This window comes from Nycticebus coucang, chromosome 17, assembly GCF_027406575.1.
Source record: "Nycticebus coucang isolate mNycCou1 chromosome 17, mNycCou1.pri, whole genome shotgun sequence".
Lineage (NCBI taxonomy): Eukaryota > Metazoa > Chordata > Mammalia > Primates > Lorisidae > Nycticebus > Nycticebus coucang.
The window spans coordinates 74,995,001-75,017,824 of NC_069796.1; the positions used below are offsets into that span (position 1 = coordinate 74,995,001).

Sequence of the window (22,824 nt, forward strand, 5' to 3'; positions counted from 1 at the left end):
TACCTTATATGTAGTAGGCATTTGAGAAATATTAGTTCCTTAAAGCTGTCCTTCAATACTTGATATACAATCTCCCAGACGCTCCTCCAATTATATTCTTATCCTAGATTTCTACTAACTGAGTTTACTGTTTCTTAAAACTGAATAATTTTCTCTTTCTTGATAGCTTATTATGGGCTTTTGTAATTATTTCATTATGAAATAACACTAAGTAAGAAGAAATCCTCAAGTTACATCCAAAATATAAAAAGGGTCAGTTTTAATTTTCCACTATAAGGATTTTAATAGTAAAGGAGTTCTTGTCTTAATTATAAAATTCATTCTTCCTTTCCATAACTAGAATATGTGTAAGATGGAAAAAGTAATTGCACTGGTTAATAATGGATTATCATTCTTAAAAGAATGAAATTTCTATAGAAATACTCTGTAGAAATAATAGTTATTCTTTATAAGTAGAATTTGATGCTTCTGCAGTTCAGTGTTGTTTTTTATTACATATTGATAAGATAAATAAATTTATTTCCCCAGATTCCTTAACTTTTATTACTTATATTCTTTTAAAAAAACTTGTAAAGATAGATGCTGTGAAATTCATGCTAAAAAACCACACGGTAAGTCTTATTTTCTTAATTAATAACTAGAATTTTCCAGACAGTTTGGGTAAAGCATTAGTAACCTTGGTTGCTGTTTTGCTTTCGTTAGAGTGAGCACTTCCCCTTTCTTGGCATCAGTGACAGTTACAGTCTCAGTGACTTCAGGTGCCGAACAACCTTCTACACAGCCCTCACTCGCCTTCTGATGGTAGACCTAGGTAAGGTTAAGAATTTAAGCTCAATTAATAAGGAATAAGAAATGTATTTGTATGAATAAAGAAGTGGAATATTAGTATGTAAACCACTTAACTGACTAGAATTTGTCATCTTGGACAGTTTTCTGTAACTTTCTCAGATTTGAGCATTCATTTGTTAGCATCAGAGCTCTAAAGGACAAGTCTTTGTACCAAGTTGGTGTTTTTCACTTCAAATAATAACTTGCATTGATTCTTTACCTAAAAAATTTATTTTCTGCGTATCTCTTGACATACTGGTTTTACTGTCAGAAATCTGGGAGTAATCTTAAATACAGAATAGCTTTACACATTTTCATATTAGTGATATTTAATCTATAGAAAAAACAGAAATAATGCAAATGTCCAAGAATAAGGAACTATAAAATTATGATATATCTACTTACTTGATAGAATGGTCACCATCATTAAAAATGATGATTTCAATAGCCGGGTGTTGTGGCGAGCACCTGTAATCCCAGCTACTTGGGAGACTGAGGCAAGAGAATCGCCTAATCCCAAGAGCTGGAGGTTGCTGTGAGATGTGATGCCATGGCACTCTACCGAGGGCAACAAAGTGAGACTGTGTCTCAAAAACAAAAAAAAGATTTCAGACAATGCAATAAATGAAATTTTGTGTCATAGTACTGAGTGACAAGGCATAGTACTAAGTATTAAACTCTGCATATGGCATAATCATGTCCAATTGGGACAGGGAGAACAGTTCTTCAAAAAAAACATAAATGAAATTCCTCAGAAATGTTAAGTAGTTACAGGGGTCCTCAAACTACCGCCCGCAGGCCACATGGAGTGGTGTGATTGTATTTGTTCCCGTTTTGTTTGTTTACTTCAAAATAAGATATGTGCAGTGTGTGTAGGAATTTGTTCGTAATTTTTTTTTTTAAACTATAGTCCTGCCCTCCAATGGTCTGAGGGACAGTGAACTGGCCCCCTGTTTAAAAAGTTTGAGGACCCCCATCATAGAAAACTATAATGGAGGTTCCTCAAAAAACAAAACCTACCTAGAGATCCCACTACAGGTTATATATGCAAAGGAAATAAAAGCAATATATCAAAGAGATATCTGCAATCTCATATTTACTGCATCGTTAGTCACAACAGTCAAGATATAGACTTAGACTAAGTATCCATCCACTGCTGAATAGATGAAGAAAATACCACACACACACACACACACACACACACACGCACACAATGGAATACTATTCAACCATAAAAAAATAAAGAAATCCTGCCATTTGTGACAACATGGATGAGCCAAGAAGATGTTATAAATAAGCCTGTCACCAAAGGACAAATACCACATGATCTCACTCATATAAGGAATCTAAAAAAGTTGACCTCAAAGAGCTAGAAAATAGAATAGTGGTTAAGAAGCCTAGGGAGTCTGGGGTGATGCTGGTGAAAGGACACAACATTTCAAGTCGATAGGAGGAATAAGTTCAAGAGATCTGTTGTACAGAAATGGTAACATAGTTATGAACAATGTATTGTATTCTTAAGAGAGTGGATGGTAAGTGTTCTAACCATAAAAATGATAAGTACTTGAGATAATATGTATGTTAATTAGCTAGATTTTATCATTCTACCAGCATACCTTAGCGATACTGCAAGTTTAGTTCCAGACTACTGCAATAAAGGGAATCACACACAATTTTGTCTCCCAATGATATAACAGTTATATTTACAATGTACTGTAGTCCATGTAGTGTGCAATAGCATTATGTCTAAAAAATACACTTTAATTAAAAATACTTTAATGCCAAAAAATGCTAAAGATCTTCTGAGCCTTTCAGCAAGTTGTAATGTTTTTGTTGGTGCAGGGTCTGACCTCAACATTGATGGCTACTGACTGATCAGGGTGGTGGCTACCACAGGTTGGGTTGGCTATGAAAATTTCTTAAAATAAGGCAACAGTGAAGTATGCCAGAAAGATTAACTCTTCCTTTTATGAAATATTTCTCTGAAGCGTGCAATGCTGTTTGATAGCATTTCACATGCAGTAGAACTTCTTTCAAAATTAGAGTCTTTGCGATCAGTGTAACCTGGCTTATTGTACCCTCAATGAATCCTCAACAATAAAAAAAAAAAAAATTAGAGTCTTATTTTCTCAAACCTTTTTAGTACTTTATCAACTAAGTATATGGAACATTTAAAAGTCTGATGTCATTTCAACAATGTTCACAGCATCTTCACAAGTAGATTCCACCTCTAAAAACCACTTTTCTTTGTTCCTAAGAAGCAATCCTGGCGGCGTCCGTAGCTCAGTGGGTAGGGCACCAGCCACATACACCCAGGCTGGCAGGTTCGAACCCAGCCCAGGCCAGCTAAACAACAATGACAACTGCAACAACGACAACAACAACAAAAAATAGCCAGGCATTGTGGTAGGCTATTAGTAGCCTGTAGTCCCAGCTACTTGGGAGGTTGAGGCAAGAGAATCGCTTAAGCCCAAGAGTTTGAGGTTGCTGTGAGCTGCGACGCCACAGCACTCTACTCAGGGTGACAGCTTGAGACTCTGTCTCAAAAAAAAAAAAACAAAGAAGAAAAGAAGCAGTCCTCACCTACCTAAGTTTTGTCATGAGGAATAAGGAATGTATTTGTAAAATGCAGTGGAATACTAGTAGGTACAACACTTAACTGACTAGAATTTGTCATCTTGGACAGTTTTCTATAACTTTCTAAGATTTGAGCATTCATTTTTAGCATCAGAGCTAAAGGCAGTGTATTACAGCAGCAACACAGTCACATCTTCAGGCTCTATTTCTAATTCTTGGTCTCTTACTGTTTCTACCACATTGGCAGTTAACTCAAGTCTCCAACCCCTTAAAGTCATCTATGAGGGTTCAATCAATTTCTTCTAAACTCCTATTAACATTTACTTTTTGCCTGCTCATGAATCACAAATGTTCTTATTGGCATCTAGAATGGTAAATCCTTTCCAGAAGGCTTCCATTTGCCTATACTTTGGTTCTCAACCTGTGGGTCGCGACCCCTTTGTAACAATGAAAATATATCATGGCATTAGGAAGGTTGAGAACCACTGGCCTAGAACCATCAGAGGAAACGTAATCTGTGGCACCTGTGGTCTTACAAAATGTACTTCTTCAATAATAAGACTTGAAAGTTGAAATAAGACTCCTTGACCAACATGATACAGAGTGGATCTTGTAATTAGCAGGCATGAAAACAACATTCAACCTTCCTTGTACGTCTCCACCAGGTGCATTGTCACTCACCAATAACCTTTTGAAAGGAATCTTTTTTCTGAGCAGCAGTTCTCAAAAGTAGGCTTAAAATATTCCATATACCATGCTGCAAATGTGCTGTCACCCAGGCTTTGTTGTTTCACTTACAGAGCACAGGCCCCTGGATTTTAATTTAATTAAGTGCCCCTGGATTTTCAGACTGGTACATAAGTACTAGCTTCGACTTAAAGTCACCAGCTGCATTAGGCTCTAACAAAGAGAGTCAGCCTGTCCTTTGAAGCTTTGAAGCCAGGCCTTGAGTTCTCCTCTCTAGCTACGAAGGTCCCAGATGGCATCTCCTTCCAGTAGAAGGCTGTTTCATCTACACTGAACGTCTTTTGTTTAGCACAGCCACCTTCATCATTTATCTTAGCTAGATCTTTTGGATAACTTGCTGCAGTTTCTCCATCAGCACTTGCTACTTTATTTTGCACTTTTATGTTACAGAAACGGCTTCTTTCCTTAAACCTCATGACCCAACCTGTGCTGGCTTCCAATTTTTCTTCTGCAGCTTCCTCACCTCTTTCAGCCTTCATGGAATTAAAGAGAGAATTAGAGTCTTAGTCTGGATTTGATTTTGACTTAAGGGAATGTTGTGGCTGGTTTAATCTTCTATCCAGACCATCCAAAACTTTCCCTGTATCAGCAATGAAGCAGATTTGCTGCTTTCTTATCATTTGTGTGTTCACTGGAGTAGTACTTTTAATTTCCTTCAAAGAACTTTTTCTTTGCACTCACAACTTGCCTAACTGTTCAGCACAAGGAGGTCTAGCTGTCAATCTGTCTCAGCTTTCAACATGCCTTTCTCACCAAACTTAATCATTTCTTAGCTTTTGATCTACATGCAGTGAGAGACGGGAGACTCTTCTTTTCCCTTGAACATTTCCAGGCCACTGTAAGGTTATCAACTGGCCTAATTTCAATGTTACTGTGTCTCGGGGAATGGGGGGAGGAGAGAGATGGAGGAAAGACTGGTCTTTGGAACAGTGAGAACATAGACAACTTATGTTTGTAGTCCTATAAGGGTGCAGTTTATGGTGACCAAAACAATTACAATAATAACATCAAAGATCATAGATCACCATTACAGATAGAACAATAATGAAAATGTTTGAAATACTGTGAGAATTACCAACATATGACACAAGGAGAGCATATGCTGTTGGATAGATGATGCCCACAGACTGGCACAACGCAGCATACCATTTCAATTTGTAAAATGCACAGTATCTGGGAAGCACGATAAAACAAGATATGTCTGTATCTATACTTCAAAACATGTTGTATATAATAAATACATATAATTCTGTCTAAGATATAATAATTAAAAATGCTAATTGTTGCCTTTGGGGAGTAGACCATGGATAAATTTTCCCTATATCCAGTGATTAATATTAGAAAATTTCTGTAATGTATTACTATTATAATGATAAAAAAATGAATCTTTTTCAAAATTTTTTTAATTTTAAAACTAAAGGTAGCCAGAACTATCCAGAGATAGACAGTACTTTAGGATGGGCACTTAAGCCTCTCTATTTCCCATATTCAGGTAGTATAGGTTAGACCAGTTAATTATGGATGCCTGAGAGGGTTTGGTCCATGACCATATCATCCTTAGAGAATATAATACTGATAACAGTTTTTCTTCCTTTCTCTTGGTAATATTATATTAATTGATCCATCAACTTAAATGTGAATTTTTTTAATGTGATCATACAAAAGAAGGTAATTTTATTTTGGACATAAAAGGCATTCAACCTTGAAACAAAAGGTGTCTAAACTCCTCAAGTTTCACACCCATGTTATTTTTATGCTTTCCAACACAATAAATCACCAGAAAGACAAATCACCAAAAGTTGAAAGGAAAGCAACTGGAATGATTAAGGAGCTTTGTGGGATTGATTTCTAAGAAAAGATTAAAAGAACTATGTATGTGTAACTTGGCTAAGTGACAACTAGGGCTAGAGGCAAAGAGAACTGTCTATAAATATTTGAAGAGTGTAAACCATGCAAAACCCAATCATACGCTACCTTAGGCAAGTGGGAGATCTGAGTGACAGCTTTTCATTCTGCCCACTGGCCTATTTTATCTCTTGGCTACTGCCTTGGGGAAAAGAAAAACAGTACCAGATTCTATCATTGTTCTCAACAAATATTTAGAGAGTATGATGTACTGAACTCTGAGGGCAAGAATAAAATGGATCAGGCATACTGGGCCCTGGCCTCAAGAAGCTTCCCTTCTTGTTTTCCCAGTTGTCCAAGCATTAAAGAACTTGAAGCCTTTGTCTAGACTTCCTTTATTTCCCAAACCTTAAAAATTCTCTTTTAATAACCCTATCTCACAGAGTGAAAGAAGTGGGGAAATTAAAGTTAAAGAGAAATTTCTGTAGGAGATTTTTTAGAAACAGGTTCTTGTGACTCACCTTTTTAGGACCTGGAAATGGATTAGTATTTCCTTCCTCATGTGGTCATCACAGACAAGGGAACTTCCTCCCACCCCCCAATGTATCTGTGGTAACTCAAACAGGATAGCACTGTCAGAGCCCAAACCCAGCCCAGACTGTGTATTCACAGTATTATTGCACTTACAACTGCATTGATAATTGATATTTATGATGATAGAAAGACCTTGCATTGCATACTTTTTGATGATAAATCTGCTTTTACTTTGTATTGTTTAATATAAACTTTGTGAGGCATGAGAAACTGAAGTCAACAACATATATAATTTGAATTATAGGATTTTATTAGGTTTCTAAGGATTAGATTCCTTTGAAATATTTAACCAATGACAATTTAAAGTATAAATTGGTGTTTTTCAGTTCAAAAATTTTTTAAAAAATTGTCTGTTACATTACAAGCACTTTATGGACTCCTTGGGAGACACAGAAAGAGACAGGCTATGATGGAGATGGCTGGTGCACAGTAGGTGCACAGTATACATCAGTTGAATCTGGATATAGATATAATTAAAAACCATAGCAGTTACCCTCATGGAACTTTTCCAGATTTGAAAAGAAACTCCTTCCTTACTTATCGGTGATATTCACTATTTTAAATAATGAAGTGTATATTAGAAACATCAGGTAATGATTTGTGATATAAATTAAAGTGCTTCTTTCCCTTATTTTTTTTTTTTGTTTTTTTTGTTTTTTTTTTTTGTAGAGACAGAGTCTCACTTTATGGCCCTCGGTAGAGTGCCATGGCATCACACAGCTCACAGCAACCTCCAACTCCCGGGCTTAAGCGATTCTCTTGCCTCAGCCTCCGGAGTAGCTGGGACTACAGGCGCCTGCCACAACGCCCGGCTATTTTTTGGTTGCAGTTCAGCCGGGGCCGGGTTTGAACCCGCCACCCTCGGTATATGGGGCCGGCGCCTTACCAACTGAGCCACAGGCACCACCCTTCTTTCCCTTATTAAGAACCAGAGTTGCTCTTCTCAAAACATGTTGAGCTCATTCAGCATATGAACTTTGTCTTTTTCATATTTTTCTAACACCAATCAGTGGGTCCACATTGTAGGTGCTCAGGAAGTGCTTGTTGAATGAATGACAAGGATACAGTAAACAAGGTGCCCTGATCCTGGCTCCTGAAATCAGCTCTTACTGCCAGGTTCTCTCTGGAAGGAGCTTTGATCATTGGTCTCTTCAAGACAAAACAAATCAAGTATGCTGATTTGTTTCACTTTCACAAGTGATTAGCTACCTTTGGCGGCTCTTACGCCTGATTAATCGCTTTTTTTCTCTCTGTTCAGAGTGTTATTACTTTGTAGACAATGACTTGTTGAGTGTTGTTGAACATAGCTTTTATTACTTGAAGCCTTGTCTCACAGACTAGGTTGACTGGAATGTTGCTGTCAGAATTTCTGTATATATCGCTTGATAGTTTTCTGTGTTCACTATCACGGAAACAAGGAAGAAAAACATAGTATTCTTGTCAAGAGCAGCATAGATTCATGTATTTACTGAAAGAAATAAAATTATTAGGTAATGAGAATCTTTCTCAAATTAAACAAAAAACCTTTGAAGATAAACTTTTTATGTCACTGATTTTGTGGATGTAAGAATCAAATCGAAAAACACGGAACCTACTTGTTTGAAAAAGCACTGGATGTGATTCTTGGATTGAAATATAAAGCATATTCTAAATTAATCCTATGAAATAAATTGAATATGTTTTCTGGGTAAGCCAGTCACATTGCAGTGATTAGAAAAAGGAAAGAAATTGGGTGTCACATTAATTGGAATTTATTTTGAAATGCATTTTGGTTTGTATTCAATAATTTGCACTTTGTATGAATTTAATTAGTTGGTATGTGCCTCAGGTTGTATTTCAGATGAAAGTGAGAGGTGGGGGAGGTGGGCAATAAACAATTGTACTATTTTATCAAATTACTTTAGCTAAACTAGACAAAATGTTCACTTGTATAAAGAACAGAATTGAAAGGATTTTATTGTTAGAATGATGATGTTTCAAAAAACGTAAGTCAAGAGATATTGGCACTGTAATTTTTATATTCTAAGAAACTACAAAAATGAACACAAAAAATCCCTTCACAAGATAGCGCACGTGGAGAAAAAAGTGGGTGACTCACGATATGTGCATGCATGTCAGCCCTTCTAAGGATCACTTAAAAGTTCCCTAGGTTATTTAAAATTAACTTCGTCAATCTAATAAACTAAAGGAAATATAGTATTACCCGAGCCAGTAAATGGAGACCCTCCAGGGAGCTGTTCAGTATAAAATACTTGAATAAATAAAAACCTTCTATTTTGTTTAATTTGAATGGAGGTGAATTCAGTTGACAAATAATATAGAGGGGAAGTGTGGAAATGAGCTTTTCATTTTGTGGAGAGCTAAAAAATTTTAGTTTTATCAACCACAAATTGGAAATTGCCTGGTGTCACCACCAGTTGTTTTTCCTTGGATTTCGTGATTGCACCTTACATTGAACTATTTAGATGAGAAGCATGTGGATAGGACTTGAGAGAGCAGTACATACCTCAGGCATTTTGCACTCGAAGGAGCGGTCATATTTTTAATACCCAGGGAGATATTAATATTAAAATGGTGCTTATGGATGAGTAAGAGATAGTTCTGTGTTTGAGGGCACAGGTAGCACAGTATTGGTAAAGTTTTGTGCCTTATAATAGGAACCTTAACGTAGCACTAGCTTAACTTTGAGAAATTTTAAATAGTAAATGACAAATAAAAAGGGAGGAGAATTTTAGAAGTGGCTACTAAAGATAGAAGTAAAATTACACAGAGGAAGGAAACTCTTTTTTTATTAATAATAGCTAACATAAAAAAAAAATAATAGCTAACATTTGTTCAGAAATTTTTAGTTTGCAAACTACTTTCACAGACATCATCCTATGTGATCTTTATAACAGTCCATGTGAAGTAGGTATTATTCTACTGTTTATCTGTTAGGAAAGTGAGACTCAGATTACATGACTTGCCCAAGGTCAGTCATATAAGTGGTAGCCCTCTGACCACATATTTTCATCCACTATTTCTAAACTGTTACTTCACCTTTCACCTTCTCAACCAATTAAGCAATGTAACTTTTTCTTCTCAATTTTTATTTGCTCTGTTTGGACCAAATGATTGATTTGGGGCTTGGTAATAATGAAAAAAAAGAAGAAAGATTACTTTCTAAACTTCTGTGAAATAAGCAAAGTCATGTTTATTAGTTGCCCTATATAGGTATAATAGTCAGTGAAAGTCAAATTAATTTTAAAAATTTGTTATTATATCTAATAATTGGCCAAAGCATATTTCTTCCCATGAAAAAAGGATCACAGAAGTAGATATTTCAAGAAGATTTAGCAAGTGAGACACTTGATCAGAAATAGCTAATATTCTGATAAATAGGAGCATCAGTCTATCAATGTATCCCCTGTGTACATGAGTTGGCAGAGACTATCTAGAAAATAGACATGAGAGGGTAGGATGGGGAAGAGGGCAGGAAGGGGTAAAGAAGCAGCTGAAAATACTTAAAATCTCTAATGAGATAATTAAGACTAATTAGTTGGCCCTGTAGGCAGAAAGCAGCCCATTAAGTCTGGATCCAGTTTTAATAACTTACCTGGTTTTGAAGGTAGGGAGTCCAGAGCACACCAGGGGATGAGATGCTTCATGGATGAGATTTTAGTTTCTGAGAAAAGGAGTAACAGTAGTCTGCAATGGACAGGTATTTTTCTTCTGGGATCTGAAATAAACATTCTGCTTCCCTATGGAGAGGGATTATAGACAGCTTCAGTTTTCTCATCTATTAAATGGAGATACCTACTTTAACAGGTTGTCATACAGTTTAAATAAGATAAAGATCATGCCTGTATTCCTTGCACTCTGGGAGCCCAGTTGGGAGTATCACTTGAGCTCAAGAGTTCAAGACCAACCTAAGCAAGAACGAGACCCCCATCTCTACTACAAAAAAAAAAAAAAAAAGATAAAGATACGTACAAGGGCCTACAACAATTCTTATTAAAAGCAAGTTTTTAGAAAATATTCATTAAGAAACAAACCTATGGAGAGTACAATTAGAAGCACTGACTGACTGCCCCTGGGACCTCATAAGAAGGCAAGATCAGTGCTCTTGATGCATCTACTCTGCCCTCAGTACTTGCAGCTATTATTTCCCAATAGAAACAAGAGCTGATGACACTTTCTGACTGATACTAAAATATCCTGCTCTGCCTGAAGCCACGAGTCATTTCAGAGCTAGCTGGAACTCCAAAGCAGGTTAGAGGGAAACTGAAAAGAAAGCCCAGTCTTACTATAATAAAACTTTAGGGGTGATGTTCTCATGAAGCATTGGGAAATAGCAGGTGATGTGGTCCTAGACCTACAGAAGTCTCTTCTGAGATCATCCATTGTCACTTGGCTTGGAATGGCTTATTTTCTTCACCCCAGTATCTCTTTGTTTCCTTGTTTGTCCCTCCTCTTAACCAGAGTGTCATAACAGGAGCCCTGACCTTTACTGACTGTGTTAGTTTCCTATTATTACTGCTGTAACAAATTACTACAATTTAGTGGTTTAAACAACAAAAATGGATTATTTTACAATTCTGAGGGTCAGATATCTGAAATGGGCCTCAGTGAGCAAAAGTCAAGGTGTCAACAGGGTTGTGTTTCTTCCTGGATACTCTGAGGGAGAATCTGTTCCCTTGTCTCTTGCAGCTTCTAGAGCAGTGGTTCTCAACCTTCCTAATGCTGCGGCCCTTTAACACAGTTCCTGTGGGTCGGGACCCACAGGGTGAGAACCACTGTTAGAGACTACCTGCTTTCTTTGGCGCATGGCTCCCTTTCTCCTCATGCTGCCATCTTTGTGGTTCTCCCACATCTACTTCTTCCTCTTCCAGTTTCAAGGTCCCTTGAATTGTATCGGATCCAACCCAGAATAATTTTCGATTTTAATGTCAGTTGACTAGCAACTTTAATTCTCCTTTATCTTAACACAGGTTCCAAGGACTAGAAGGGATGATCATTGTTCTGCCTTCCATGCTTATCATCACTAATGCCAAAGTCTTTCACACAATACTTATACAATGAATCCTCAGTAACTGTTGGCTACCATCATTTATAAGTATCTTAATTATATCCTTGCCATTTATCCAACTTCCCAGTTATCCTGCAGCTATTTGCATTCAAATTTGAGGAAATGAGAAGTTTCACTGTTGTGTATTCATTTGGAAGGAAAGCATACCCAGATTTTTGTTGTGGGTTTTTTTGTTTTGTTTTTAGGATTCACGTGCTATAAAATTGGCCCTTTTGAAGTGTACAGTTCAGCAACACTTGGTGTTTATTCATAAGGTTGTGCAACATCACCATTATTTAATTCCAGAACATTTTCATCACCCTACAATGAAACACTGTATGTTTAAGTAGTGACTCCTCTTTCCTCCTCTCCCATCCCTGTAAACCACTAATCTGCTTTCTGGCTCTGTAGATTTGCCTATTCTGAACATTTCACATAAATGGAATTAAATAATATGTGGCTTTTGTGTCTACCTTCTTTCCCTTAGTGTAATGTTTTCAGGGCTTAACATGGATCAGTACTTTGTTCTTTTCTATGGCATAATAGTATCCCATTGTATGCACATACCATATTTTGTTTATTCATTCATCAGTAGATGAATACTTGGATTGTTTCTGCCTTTTGCCCATTATGAAGTAACGTTGCTATGAACATTTGCATACAAGTTTTTGTGTGGACATGTGCTTTTATTTCTCATGAGTAAATACCTAGGAGTAAAATTGCTGGATTGAACAAGAACTCTAACTTTTTGGGTAACTGTCAAAATAATTTCCGCAGTGGGTCACCATATTACATTGGTTGTACCATTCTATATTCCTACCACTTGAGGTTTTGGGGGGGGATTTTTGTTGTTGTTGTTGTTTTTTGTTTTTGAGACAGTCTCACTTTGTCACCTCATTAGAGTGCTGTGAAGTCACAGCTCACAGCAACCTCAAACTCTTGGGCATGAACGATTCTCTTGCCTCAGCCTCCCAAGAAGCTGGGACTACAGGCACCCGCCACAACGCCTGGCTGTTTTTTGTTGCAGTTGTCATTTTAGCTGGCCTGGGCTGGGTTCGAACCCACCAGCCTGGGTGTATATGGCTGTTGCCGTAACCACTGTGCTATGGGCACCAAGCCCCACTTGAGGTTTTAAATTGTACAAAATAGTAATGGAATGTCCTACAAACAAATTGTTAGCAAACATATTAAAAGAGTTGTTACTGTATTTTAATGTGACTTCTCTGAAGTCAGAAAATGTTAGAAACTTACATAGTGAATAACTTTTTGTCAAATCATAGACCTGGAAACCCAGTAAAGTGACTGGCTTTGGTTTTTACCTAAAAGCCAAAGAATTTATCTTTTCTATATATGCATGACTGAGAATTTATCATTTATGTTAATATTTACTTTTCCTAATGGTAATGAATATGTTAGTCTATAAATTGGCACTTCATATTCAAATCATATTAGTTTCTGGATCTATGTCTAGTTAGAAAACAAAACTACCAGTTTTAATTATTTATAACATGATTATTTATACATTTAGCATACTAAATATATGGCTGTATGCTTGAATATGAACTTCTAAGACAGTGTGCTCATGTTTTCCCCTTTCACATTAAAAATAGTAAATGATACCTCTATGGGTAATGCAAATGAGGAAAAAAAATTTTGCTAGATGTTGGATAAAGTTGTTTACATGATATAAATAGTAATGCCCAGTTCTCCAGCTTGGTGATACAATATACCATGTTGCAAGAATAGAGGAACAGTGCTAACAGTGTTGTAGTAATGCACCAGGGTCTCACATTGGCCTACTTTAAGCTCAAATGATTGCCTAGGAATTCCATTTTCCTTACTAAAATCAAACTGATTGCTCTTCACCCTCTTCTGACTTTAGTGCAGCTCCAGATTCACCATTCTGTGACACTAACGTTATCCCCACCTCTCATGTCTTCTACCCATCAGAGGCATAGAAGGAAGAGCAATAGTCTGGGAGTAAAGCACACCTGCCTGATGGGAGATCCTAGTTCACTGGCATTTTCCAGCTGGAGGATGTTGGGCAAGCTACTTAACTCCTTTGAACCTCTCTATTCACATGTAAAATTAAGGAAATCATACAGTTTCCCGGGATTATGATCATTACTGACTTGCAACAGTGCTTTGAACATACTAAAAGCCACCTAAGTGGTTTTTAAATAAAGTACTAAATTCATTGCCTGAATGTAAGTACTTAGGAAGTATCTGCTGTTATTTAATCACTCTACAAATACTTTTTGAGTGACAGACCCTATTCAAGGCACTAGGGATACAGCCATGATCAAAATAGACCAAATTCCTTCCCCAAGGAGCTTACGTTATAGTACAGAGGATAAACAATAAATTAATATATAAACTAGTAGCCAGTAATACTAAGCCCTATAAGAAAGTAAAGCCCATTATGAGATTAGAACGTGCTGGGGGTGCACTGTGGATACCTTTTTAAATAGGATGGTCAGGGAAGGCCTCTCTGAGAAAGTGACATTGAAATACAATTGCTGCTCACATTACTGTTTTTAGTATTTTCTCCTTCATTTCTCCCTGCACATTTTGGTGGTTTGTCTCTTATGTTCCTCTTGTTCCTGTTCACCTCCAAATTTGACTGGAGAAAGATGTAAAGTTAGAAAGGTTTTTGATCTGTAGCTCAGAATATTAAGCGAGGGGTTAAAATGTTAAAATTTTGAACTTGTCTTTGTTCTGTGTAAACATCCTTACCTTGGGAAAGCTTTGTTTCCAAATGAAGTGTAATGGGCTGTCAATCTTGTAGTCATACTTCATTTGATTACCATAATCACGTCTCTTAGTCTGTATTAAACTCGAGACAACAAAAATGCTAATGGCTATCATTTATTAAGTACCAGGCGCTGAGTGAGAGGGGTTACAGATGTTTTGTCATTTATTTAATCCTCACAGCTAACTTCATAGAGTAAATATTATGTCTCTTAATTATAGATGAGGACACTAAAGCTTATATGAGTGAAGTGACTTCACCCAAAACCTGATAGCTAACAGCAGCAAGGCCAGAATTCAGGCTTAGATAAACTGTCTGATTTTAAGGCATTCAGTCTTTCCAGCACCCATGTCTGCCTACAGTGATAATTATCACTGATTTCATTAATTTTTCCACATTTAGAAAACACTTTCATCTTAGAAGAGTAAAATTACATGGCTTAAATATAATGTGCATATATATTATGTATTTGGGATTTGGTAATGTTTGCTTCAATTATTTATTGTGTTAATCTATATCAGGTGTTTAAAAAATAAGATTTTTTTTTTAATTCACCTTTATTAAGCAACTACTTCTCATTCAAACACAGTATTTCCCCTGACATGGTAAGCACTGTTCTAGGTGCTACTACTACAGCATAATACTAGTACACCACTAATGTTATTAAGCATCGTCTGGTTTTCATATATGATAACAATCTTTACAAAAACTGTCAAAGACAGATATTTTTATCCTTATTTTATAGCTGAGGAAACAGGCTCAAAGTGATTAGTGAAATAGTCAAAGTTAAGCAATACATAGTGGGGTTGGACACCTGGCCCTGTATACTACATTGTTCTGCTCTGCTGAAAAACACAAAGATGCCCGGGTTTAGCTCTCCAGAAGCTAATGTGAAGGTAACTATCAGTGTATGCTGGTAGAGCTAATAATTTATATATGCACATTATAAATTTTATGTCATTTAATCCCCATAGTAATCCTGATTAAATGGTGGCAGTGGTGATATAATAGGTGGTATTACTGGTGTTATTAGATATATGCTTGGCTATGTCTTTGATATCTGCAATTCAAAGCAGACTGATACTGAGACAAAAAAAGCTATGAGAATCCACAGGGAGAAGGGAGAATGCTTGATTGGAGATTGGGAGAGCTTAGCTAGATATTGGGAAAGATATTATTTGACCTAGGCCTTGAAAAATAGGAATAGCGTCTGTATAGGTCTCATGTTATCACCAGTTGACAAAAAGGTCTATCTCTGAAGAATAATTTGGTCCCATAGCCAATTGGCAGGCCATGCATTATAATTTGGTCTGCCTTATTCTTTACTCAGGACCTTGACTCTTCTTGTCTACAGTAAAGCATCAGGAAGGATTCATTGGCCTTTTAGCATCTCTTTGTGAGCAAAGCTAAGTCCCTGATTCTCTTTGGCTCCTGAAACGAAGTATATGAAGTTGAACAGACAAGAGGAATCACAGAAGATCGGATCAGCCACTTTACAAGTCGAGGAATCTACCATGATCTCAGTTTCTTTTTGTTTAAAGTGATGTACATGACTCGGCACCCATTGCTCAGTGGTTAGGGCACTGGCCAGATGCATCGGGGCTGGTGGGCTCGAACCCCACCCAGGCCTGCTAAACAACAATGACAGCAACAACAACAAAATAGCCAGGCTTTGTGGTGGGCACCTGTAGTCCCAGCTATTTGGGAGGCTGAGGCAAGAGAATCACTTAAGCCGGTTGCTGTGAGCTGTGACAGCACAATACTCTGCTTAGGGCAACATAGTTAGACTCTGTCTCAAAAAAAATAAAATAAAAATAATAAAGTGATGTATAGGCCAATGTTCCTCGAACATTTGCAGACATCTGCATTCACCTAAAGGGCTTGTTAAATAAACCAAAGTTGTTGGAGCCCACCCCTCAAGTTTCTGATTCAGTAGATCTGGGATGGCACCTGGGAATTTGTATCTAAGAAGTTTGAAGGTGATGCTGATGCTGCTAAACTTTGAGGACTCTTCTCTGAGAGTTTCTTCCCTCTTTAATGCTCTGTTTATTTTATTTTATTTTACTTTTAGACACAGTTTCACTATGTTGCCCTCGGCAAACTGCTGTGGCATCACAGCTCCCAGCAACCTCAAACTCTTGGACTTAAGTGATTCTCTTGCCTCAGCCTCCCAAGTAGCTGAGACTACAGGTGCCCGCCACAACGCCTGGCTATTTTGGGGGTGCAGGTGTCATTGTTGTTTAGCAGGCCCTGGCTGGGCTTGAACCCGCCAGCTTTGGTGTATGCTGTCACCCTACTCACTGAGCTTTGGGTGCCAAGCCAATGCTCTGTTTAGAAATTCTACTAATAGCATAGAAATCAAGAGGTCTGAATCATACATTGCCACCTCCAACTAAATATGCCACTGTAAGCAGGGCACTTAACCTTTCTCTGCCTGTTTCTTCATCAGTAAAGTGGAGCTCATAGCACCCTGTGGCATAGGTTGAATTAGTGGATTAAATCTTACGTTTAAAAGAGCCGCACCTTGAAAAGAATACTTTATAAATTATTAGTTGTGCATATCCACGTGTGAAGATTTTGCTTTGACAGAATCCTTGAAGAAACTGTAGTCTACCTTTAAAGTGAAAAATTAGGCCAGGTGCAGTGGCTCACGCCTATAATCCTAGCATTCTGGGAGGCTGAGGCAGGTGGATTGCCCGAGCTTGGGAGTTCAAGACCAACCTGAGCAAAGCGAGACTCCGTTTTTACTGAAAAGAGAAAAACTAGTCAGACGTTGTAGAGGGCACCTGCAGTCCCAACCAATCAGGAGGCTGAGCCAAGAGGATTACTTGAGCCTAAGAGTTTGAGGTTCCTGTGGATTCTGATGCCATGATATTCTTCTGCTCAGGGCAACTGAGTGAGACTGTCTCAAAAAAAGTAAAAAATAGGCGGGTCACCGTAGCTCACAGCTGTAATCCTAGCACTCTGGGAGGGCATGGCAGGTGGATTGCCTGAACTCGGGAGATCGAGACCAGCCTAAGCCATAGCAAGACTCTATCTCTAAAAATAGAAAAACTAACTGGGTATTGTGGTGAGCTCCTGTAGTCCCAGCTCCTTAGGAGGCCCAGGCAAGAGAATTGCTTGAGCCCAAGAGTTTGAGGTTGTTGTGAGCTATGATGCTGCGGCACTCTACCAACAGTGACAAAGTGAGACTCTGTCTCTAAATTAATTAATTAATTAATTAATTAAAGTGAAAATTAATAGGAAATGTCTTCTCTGTAAAGAAAAAGACTTCTCTGTTTAAGAAGTGTACCATGGAAAATGTACTTAAAACCCAAATTACCCCTAAGAGACCACATCCTTTTTGGCAGATAAAGTTTCCCGCCATTTATTTAACAAATTAATGTTTTAAAAAGAACATAAATAAAAGAGGATAATAACTTAGAGCTATCTGGGCACCTGAGTCTCTGAGCCCTTTAGGAGTTGGCACCTAAAGAGAAGGGAGAAAAAAAGATCCTTGTTTCTGAGGCTTTTTGCATACCTTCCTTGAGGCATTAGGGAAGCTCTGGGGTCCCACAGCTAAAAGGCTGAGATGCCTGGGGCATGAATCTGTTAGATCCAATAAAGAGCCAGGGGGGAAAAAATGTCTGGTAAGTAATTTTTCTGTTTCATTTGGTGCAAAAAAGAAGGCAAAACACCAGAATATTCAATGAGCCAAAGCACTAAATGTGTAAATGCAGGCTGACCCCTCCTCAGGACTACATTTTAGTGATGTATCCCTTCGTCTGAATGAAGCAAGCAGTGCTGAGGTTAACGTCCAGTAACAGGCATTTAAACCATGGTGACCTTTTTGTTTCTCTGATAGGTGAAGATGAGGATGAATTTGAGAATTTCATGCTGCCTCTTACAGTTGCTTTTGAAACAGTATTACAAATATTCAACAACAACTTTAAACAGGAAGATGTAAAGGTAGGTTTTTTTCCAAACATGAGGAGAGACAATTTTGCTGTTTTCTTTCAGAAAAGGTTTTTGCTTTTGTGTGTACTTTGTCAATCAGACCTGCTTTCCCAATTGCATGTGTCTTTGAGTTGTACTTTGCACTTAAGCACTTTTCTGGTTTCTTATACAAATGGACTTTGAGGTTAGCGAATGGTTTTGGACAGTCAGTTCATGATTAGATGGTACAGATTCGTCTCTTGTGTCAGTTACTATCTTTAATTGAACATTTCTCGTGGGTACACTACTTTAAACATCCCTGTTCCCTGATCCACCCTGCACTCTGTTTCAAAATATCTATATGGAGGAATACACAGACATGCACATGCTAAAACTATCTCTAAATATTTTTTTAAACAAGAATTTATATAAATCAAGACTTTATTAAATGGCTGGGCATATATGTATAAATAGGAACTGGTCTTTGAAGTATTGCATTCTTAAACTGAACAAAGTGATTAGGATAACTGATAGCTAAATAAGGTTTTTATGTGCCTGTGGGAGCCATATTAGGATTGATTTGACAAGTCAGTTCAGCTGTGGCAACAGTCATAATATCTAAGACAACATTATGTTTTATTAGTAAAATCCTTAAGTGTAGCAAGCTGTCTGTGACAAAACAGCCCCATATTTTAAGGTGGGGGATGGGTAGCACAAGCCCTGCTAAATAGGAATAGTATCTCCTGAAATTATAATGTATCAAGGTTATATTAAATAGACTGACACAGATTATTATTTTTAAAAGACTAATAAACGTACTCCAGAGAATGTGGACACTTTTGTTGGTGATGCTTGAGTCACATATTTAATTGTTATTTGAAATACATTGGAAATATTTACCGTCTTTTGCAAGACTTCTCTTCTTTTTAACAACGACAACAAAAAAAAAAACAGCAGTAAGAAGCCAAAGAGAAAAATGGTGATCTTTGATGATTACTTTTACATAATTGTTCTACCAAAAATTAATTTGCCAAATGCTGTATCTTTTTAGTTAAAATTGAATTTTTTAAATAAATATTTATTAATATGGCATAGTCACAGAATTTTAAAACCAAAAAGGCTCTTACAGATTTTCTCTGTTTATAGTCTTCCTGAAATTCTTCACCTGAGTTTCCACTCAGTTTAGCAATATCTTTGGATGTCGTCCAGATACTTTCAAGATCAACAAAAATCTTCATAGCTTTAAAGTGGCTTTTGATGCCCTTTATCAAAAAGATGCAGTGAGGTTCAAAAACATCATCTTTGTAAAATTTCATCTGTCTCATTTGAAGATTTCATTATATAACAAACCCGTTTTGATGGAATCCCATCTAAACCATCTTCCTAGAGTCATTTTTAATGGAGTTTCAGTGATGTATCCCTAAACCAGCAAGTTCTTAACGACCCTGGAAAGTGACTGCTTGATTACACTTTAACGGTATTTGCAAATAAAATCACAAGTAATTAAGGGGAAATCTCCAGGCTTTTGAGCAAGTTTGATGCATGATAACTGCCTGATTCAGCTTCATCTAGAGTAATGCTGTGTAGGCAACAGCTACTGAGATCAATAGCAACGAAATGATAGTGGCAGAATTAAGTGAGTAACCTGAGAACTGTGCCTCAGAATGCATGCAGCTGCCACGAACCAAGGCCACACAGTGCACTCGGTGCTTCCGTCCTAAATGTTCATCAAAAGACGCCCTGCAGGAAAATGGAGTTAGATGCTCTTTATTGCTGATCGTGTCTCTTGCCACATTTATCAGGGAAATTGGATTAGCAGTTGGCAGCTGCAGGTAGACAAGATTCTGCAGTGATTAAATATGCAGCTTGGCTGCATTTGTTGTGACAGACCTTTAGTAAATTCTACTGTAAGCACCATCTGTCTAATTTGTATAAAGAAAACTTGGTGCTTTAAGCTACCGATAAAAAACTAAATCTGTTGCTTTATCATAAACAAAACTTTTGCACTAAATGCTTTTAAATGTAATTTATTAGGTTAAGGCTATTTTTCTATCATGATGAATAAATAATACATGCAAAAGTGCTTTCAGGTACTTCATTTTGTAAGTACTAGAGATAAAAACATTTCTGTTTTGTTCTTCAATAAAGTATTTAGTATTCCAATCCACAGGAGGTAATGCTGTTAAAATATCTCTATGAAAATGCCGCAGGACTGCCAAATTCATTTAATTTGCAAGCCTTCCCAGGATCTTCTAACTCCCTATTTATAGAAATTATTCAAATGCAAATTTCAGGATGAACTTAAACATTAAGGACCTATGTTGCCAAATTGAAATACAGTTGTGAGGGGAGAAAATGCTGCAAAACTGTTAAATTTATGGCTGTGTTTTCTTACTTAGTTATAAAATTGAAGAGAACATTGAATTTTTGTCTTAGGTTTTTCTTTACAAAATAAAGGGGAGAAGAAAGAAAATTCATGACAGATCCTGGCTTTACACTATTACTTCAAAATATGTGTTTTTCCCCCTATGATTGTATCTATGGTAAAATATAGTCCAATACACCCCTGACTCATACATCATTTTTGATTTGGCCATGACATCATCAGTTTTAAGGAAAATGAATGAAAACTTCTCAGAGGAGGAGGAGCAGTTAAATAGGAACCTGCTATCTTTAGTCCTTTCGTAAAAACTCCACAATGTTAAATTATTTAAAATCCTTGATTTTCAGCATGCGCACATTAAAAGTTTTCGCACTAAGTGCCAAATGTTGCAAACAGCACTTTAACAGAATGATTTTGCTTTGATCCCTGTAGCAGTTCCTGAATAATTTATCACAGGTTATTGCCTTAATTCTGGAGAGGGATAGAGCAATAAAGGCAGATGAAAACACTCCAGTTGAAACACCTTGGGGCCTGCTCATTCCTCTGACACGGCTCTTTTGTTGGAACTATTTAGAGGTTATTAAGATGTGTCTTCAGAATTAAGAGTATGCTGTAAGGATGAAGACAGCCATCTTAATTCTAAAGACAAAGCACAATGACCCTTCACCTTCTTTTTCTTTGTTGTTATTATATAGTAGAATTATGAGGATAATATTATAGCTGCCCCCAGTAGTGCCACTGCAGTAAAGGGTCTGTCAGACTTTCCATTAGAAACCCTGTTTTGGGGGTCAGGGTGGAAGGAGCCTCGTTTCAGCTGTTTCCCAGCCCATTCATCTCACACTTGGCACGCAGACAACTGTTCACCATGCAGCAGACTGAAGCACTCAGCAGTTTCTCCTTGACTTATCCTAAAAGGAATCCATTGGACTAGATCCCCAGGCCTATCCCACCCACCAAAACAGCCTCACTAAAAACATAGGAGCCTCTTACTCTTCAGATCAATCTAGAACCTAGAGTTGATGAACGAAAGGAGAAAGGCAACTTTTAAAATAAACCTCTTTGTACTGCTTTAAATGAGATAGTAAACTGTGGATCCTCTTCCTCCAGAATTTCAATAAGATTACCTTTCACAAACCCATTCCCTAAGAATTCATAGCATAATAGGCGTACAGCATAGCACACAGGATAACCCAGAGAACCAGTTGAACAGAAGCATAAAGTACTGGAACCTCTTCCCATGAATTCATGGCCTAACAGGAGTACAGCATAGCACACGGGAAAACCAAGAGAACCAATGGATTAGGAGCATAAGGTGCAATTCATGGCATAATAGGCATTAAAAATAAAAGGCTGCTGTAAAAGCAAAACAAAACAAAACAAAAAAAAAACAGATTCCTCTCAAATTATTTAGTAGCTTGGTTTAGTTAATAGTTTTTCTATGTTGTACCAGAGCTGGGTATATTTTGGCTTTTGAGAAAATACTTTCTTAGTGTTGTTTGTGTGTCTGTACAGATTATTATAGGATTTGATGCTACTTTGAGATAAAAGGTATTGTTTCAGCGTAAACAATGTTTATTAACATTGCATTTTTTGCTCAGTTGGATTTATTTCAAATATACATTTATTTATTACATGCTTCTGCTCTGTAGTAGCATTTTATAAAATAATACATTGATATAATTTCATGGCCACATTTTACTACATTAAAAAAAACATATTTGAGTCAAATACAGCATTTCTATTAACTTGGCATCTTTTAAGGAAGGAAAAAATTGAGATAATTCAAAAATTAACCTTTTGTGTATAATGAGGGTGGTCTAAGGTATTATATTAAAAGCTCTTTGTACTAGGCACAAAAGGAAAACTAATGGTTCCTATTGACTAATTTTAGAATTAAATGATGACTATCTCGTGTGTATGTGGAAGCTTAAGATTATTTAAAGAATAGACTGAAACTTATAAGTTTATGTAACTAAAAATAGAACAAAAAGGCAAAAACACAGGGTGAATAGAAAGACTGCAAAGTCTAGTAGTCAGAACAGAATTGTTCAAAGAAGGCTTCTTAGAAGAGATATTTTGTTCTGACTGTGAGGAATGTGGCAGGCTGAGAAAGAAAGTAACCAGTCCAGGTAGTGA

The 22,824-nt window shown here is 37.1% G+C and overlaps 1 protein-coding gene across 2 annotated transcripts in view; it reads left to right on the plus strand.

Moving 5' to 3' along the window:
* Nucleotides 1–22,824, plus strand: part of RANBP17 (RAN binding protein 17) — a 480,295-nt gene that overhangs the window by 334,217 nt on the left and 123,254 nt on the right. For both annotated transcript variants that reach the window (XM_053566863.1, XM_053566864.1), the window contains 3 exons: nt 548–611; nt 703–811; nt 18,235–18,338. In XM_053566863.1, coding sequence (XP_053422838.1) covers nt 548–611; nt 703–811; nt 18,235–18,338 — 277 coding nt within the window. The remainder of the gene's footprint in view (nt 1–547; nt 612–702; nt 812–18,234; nt 18,339–22,824) is intronic.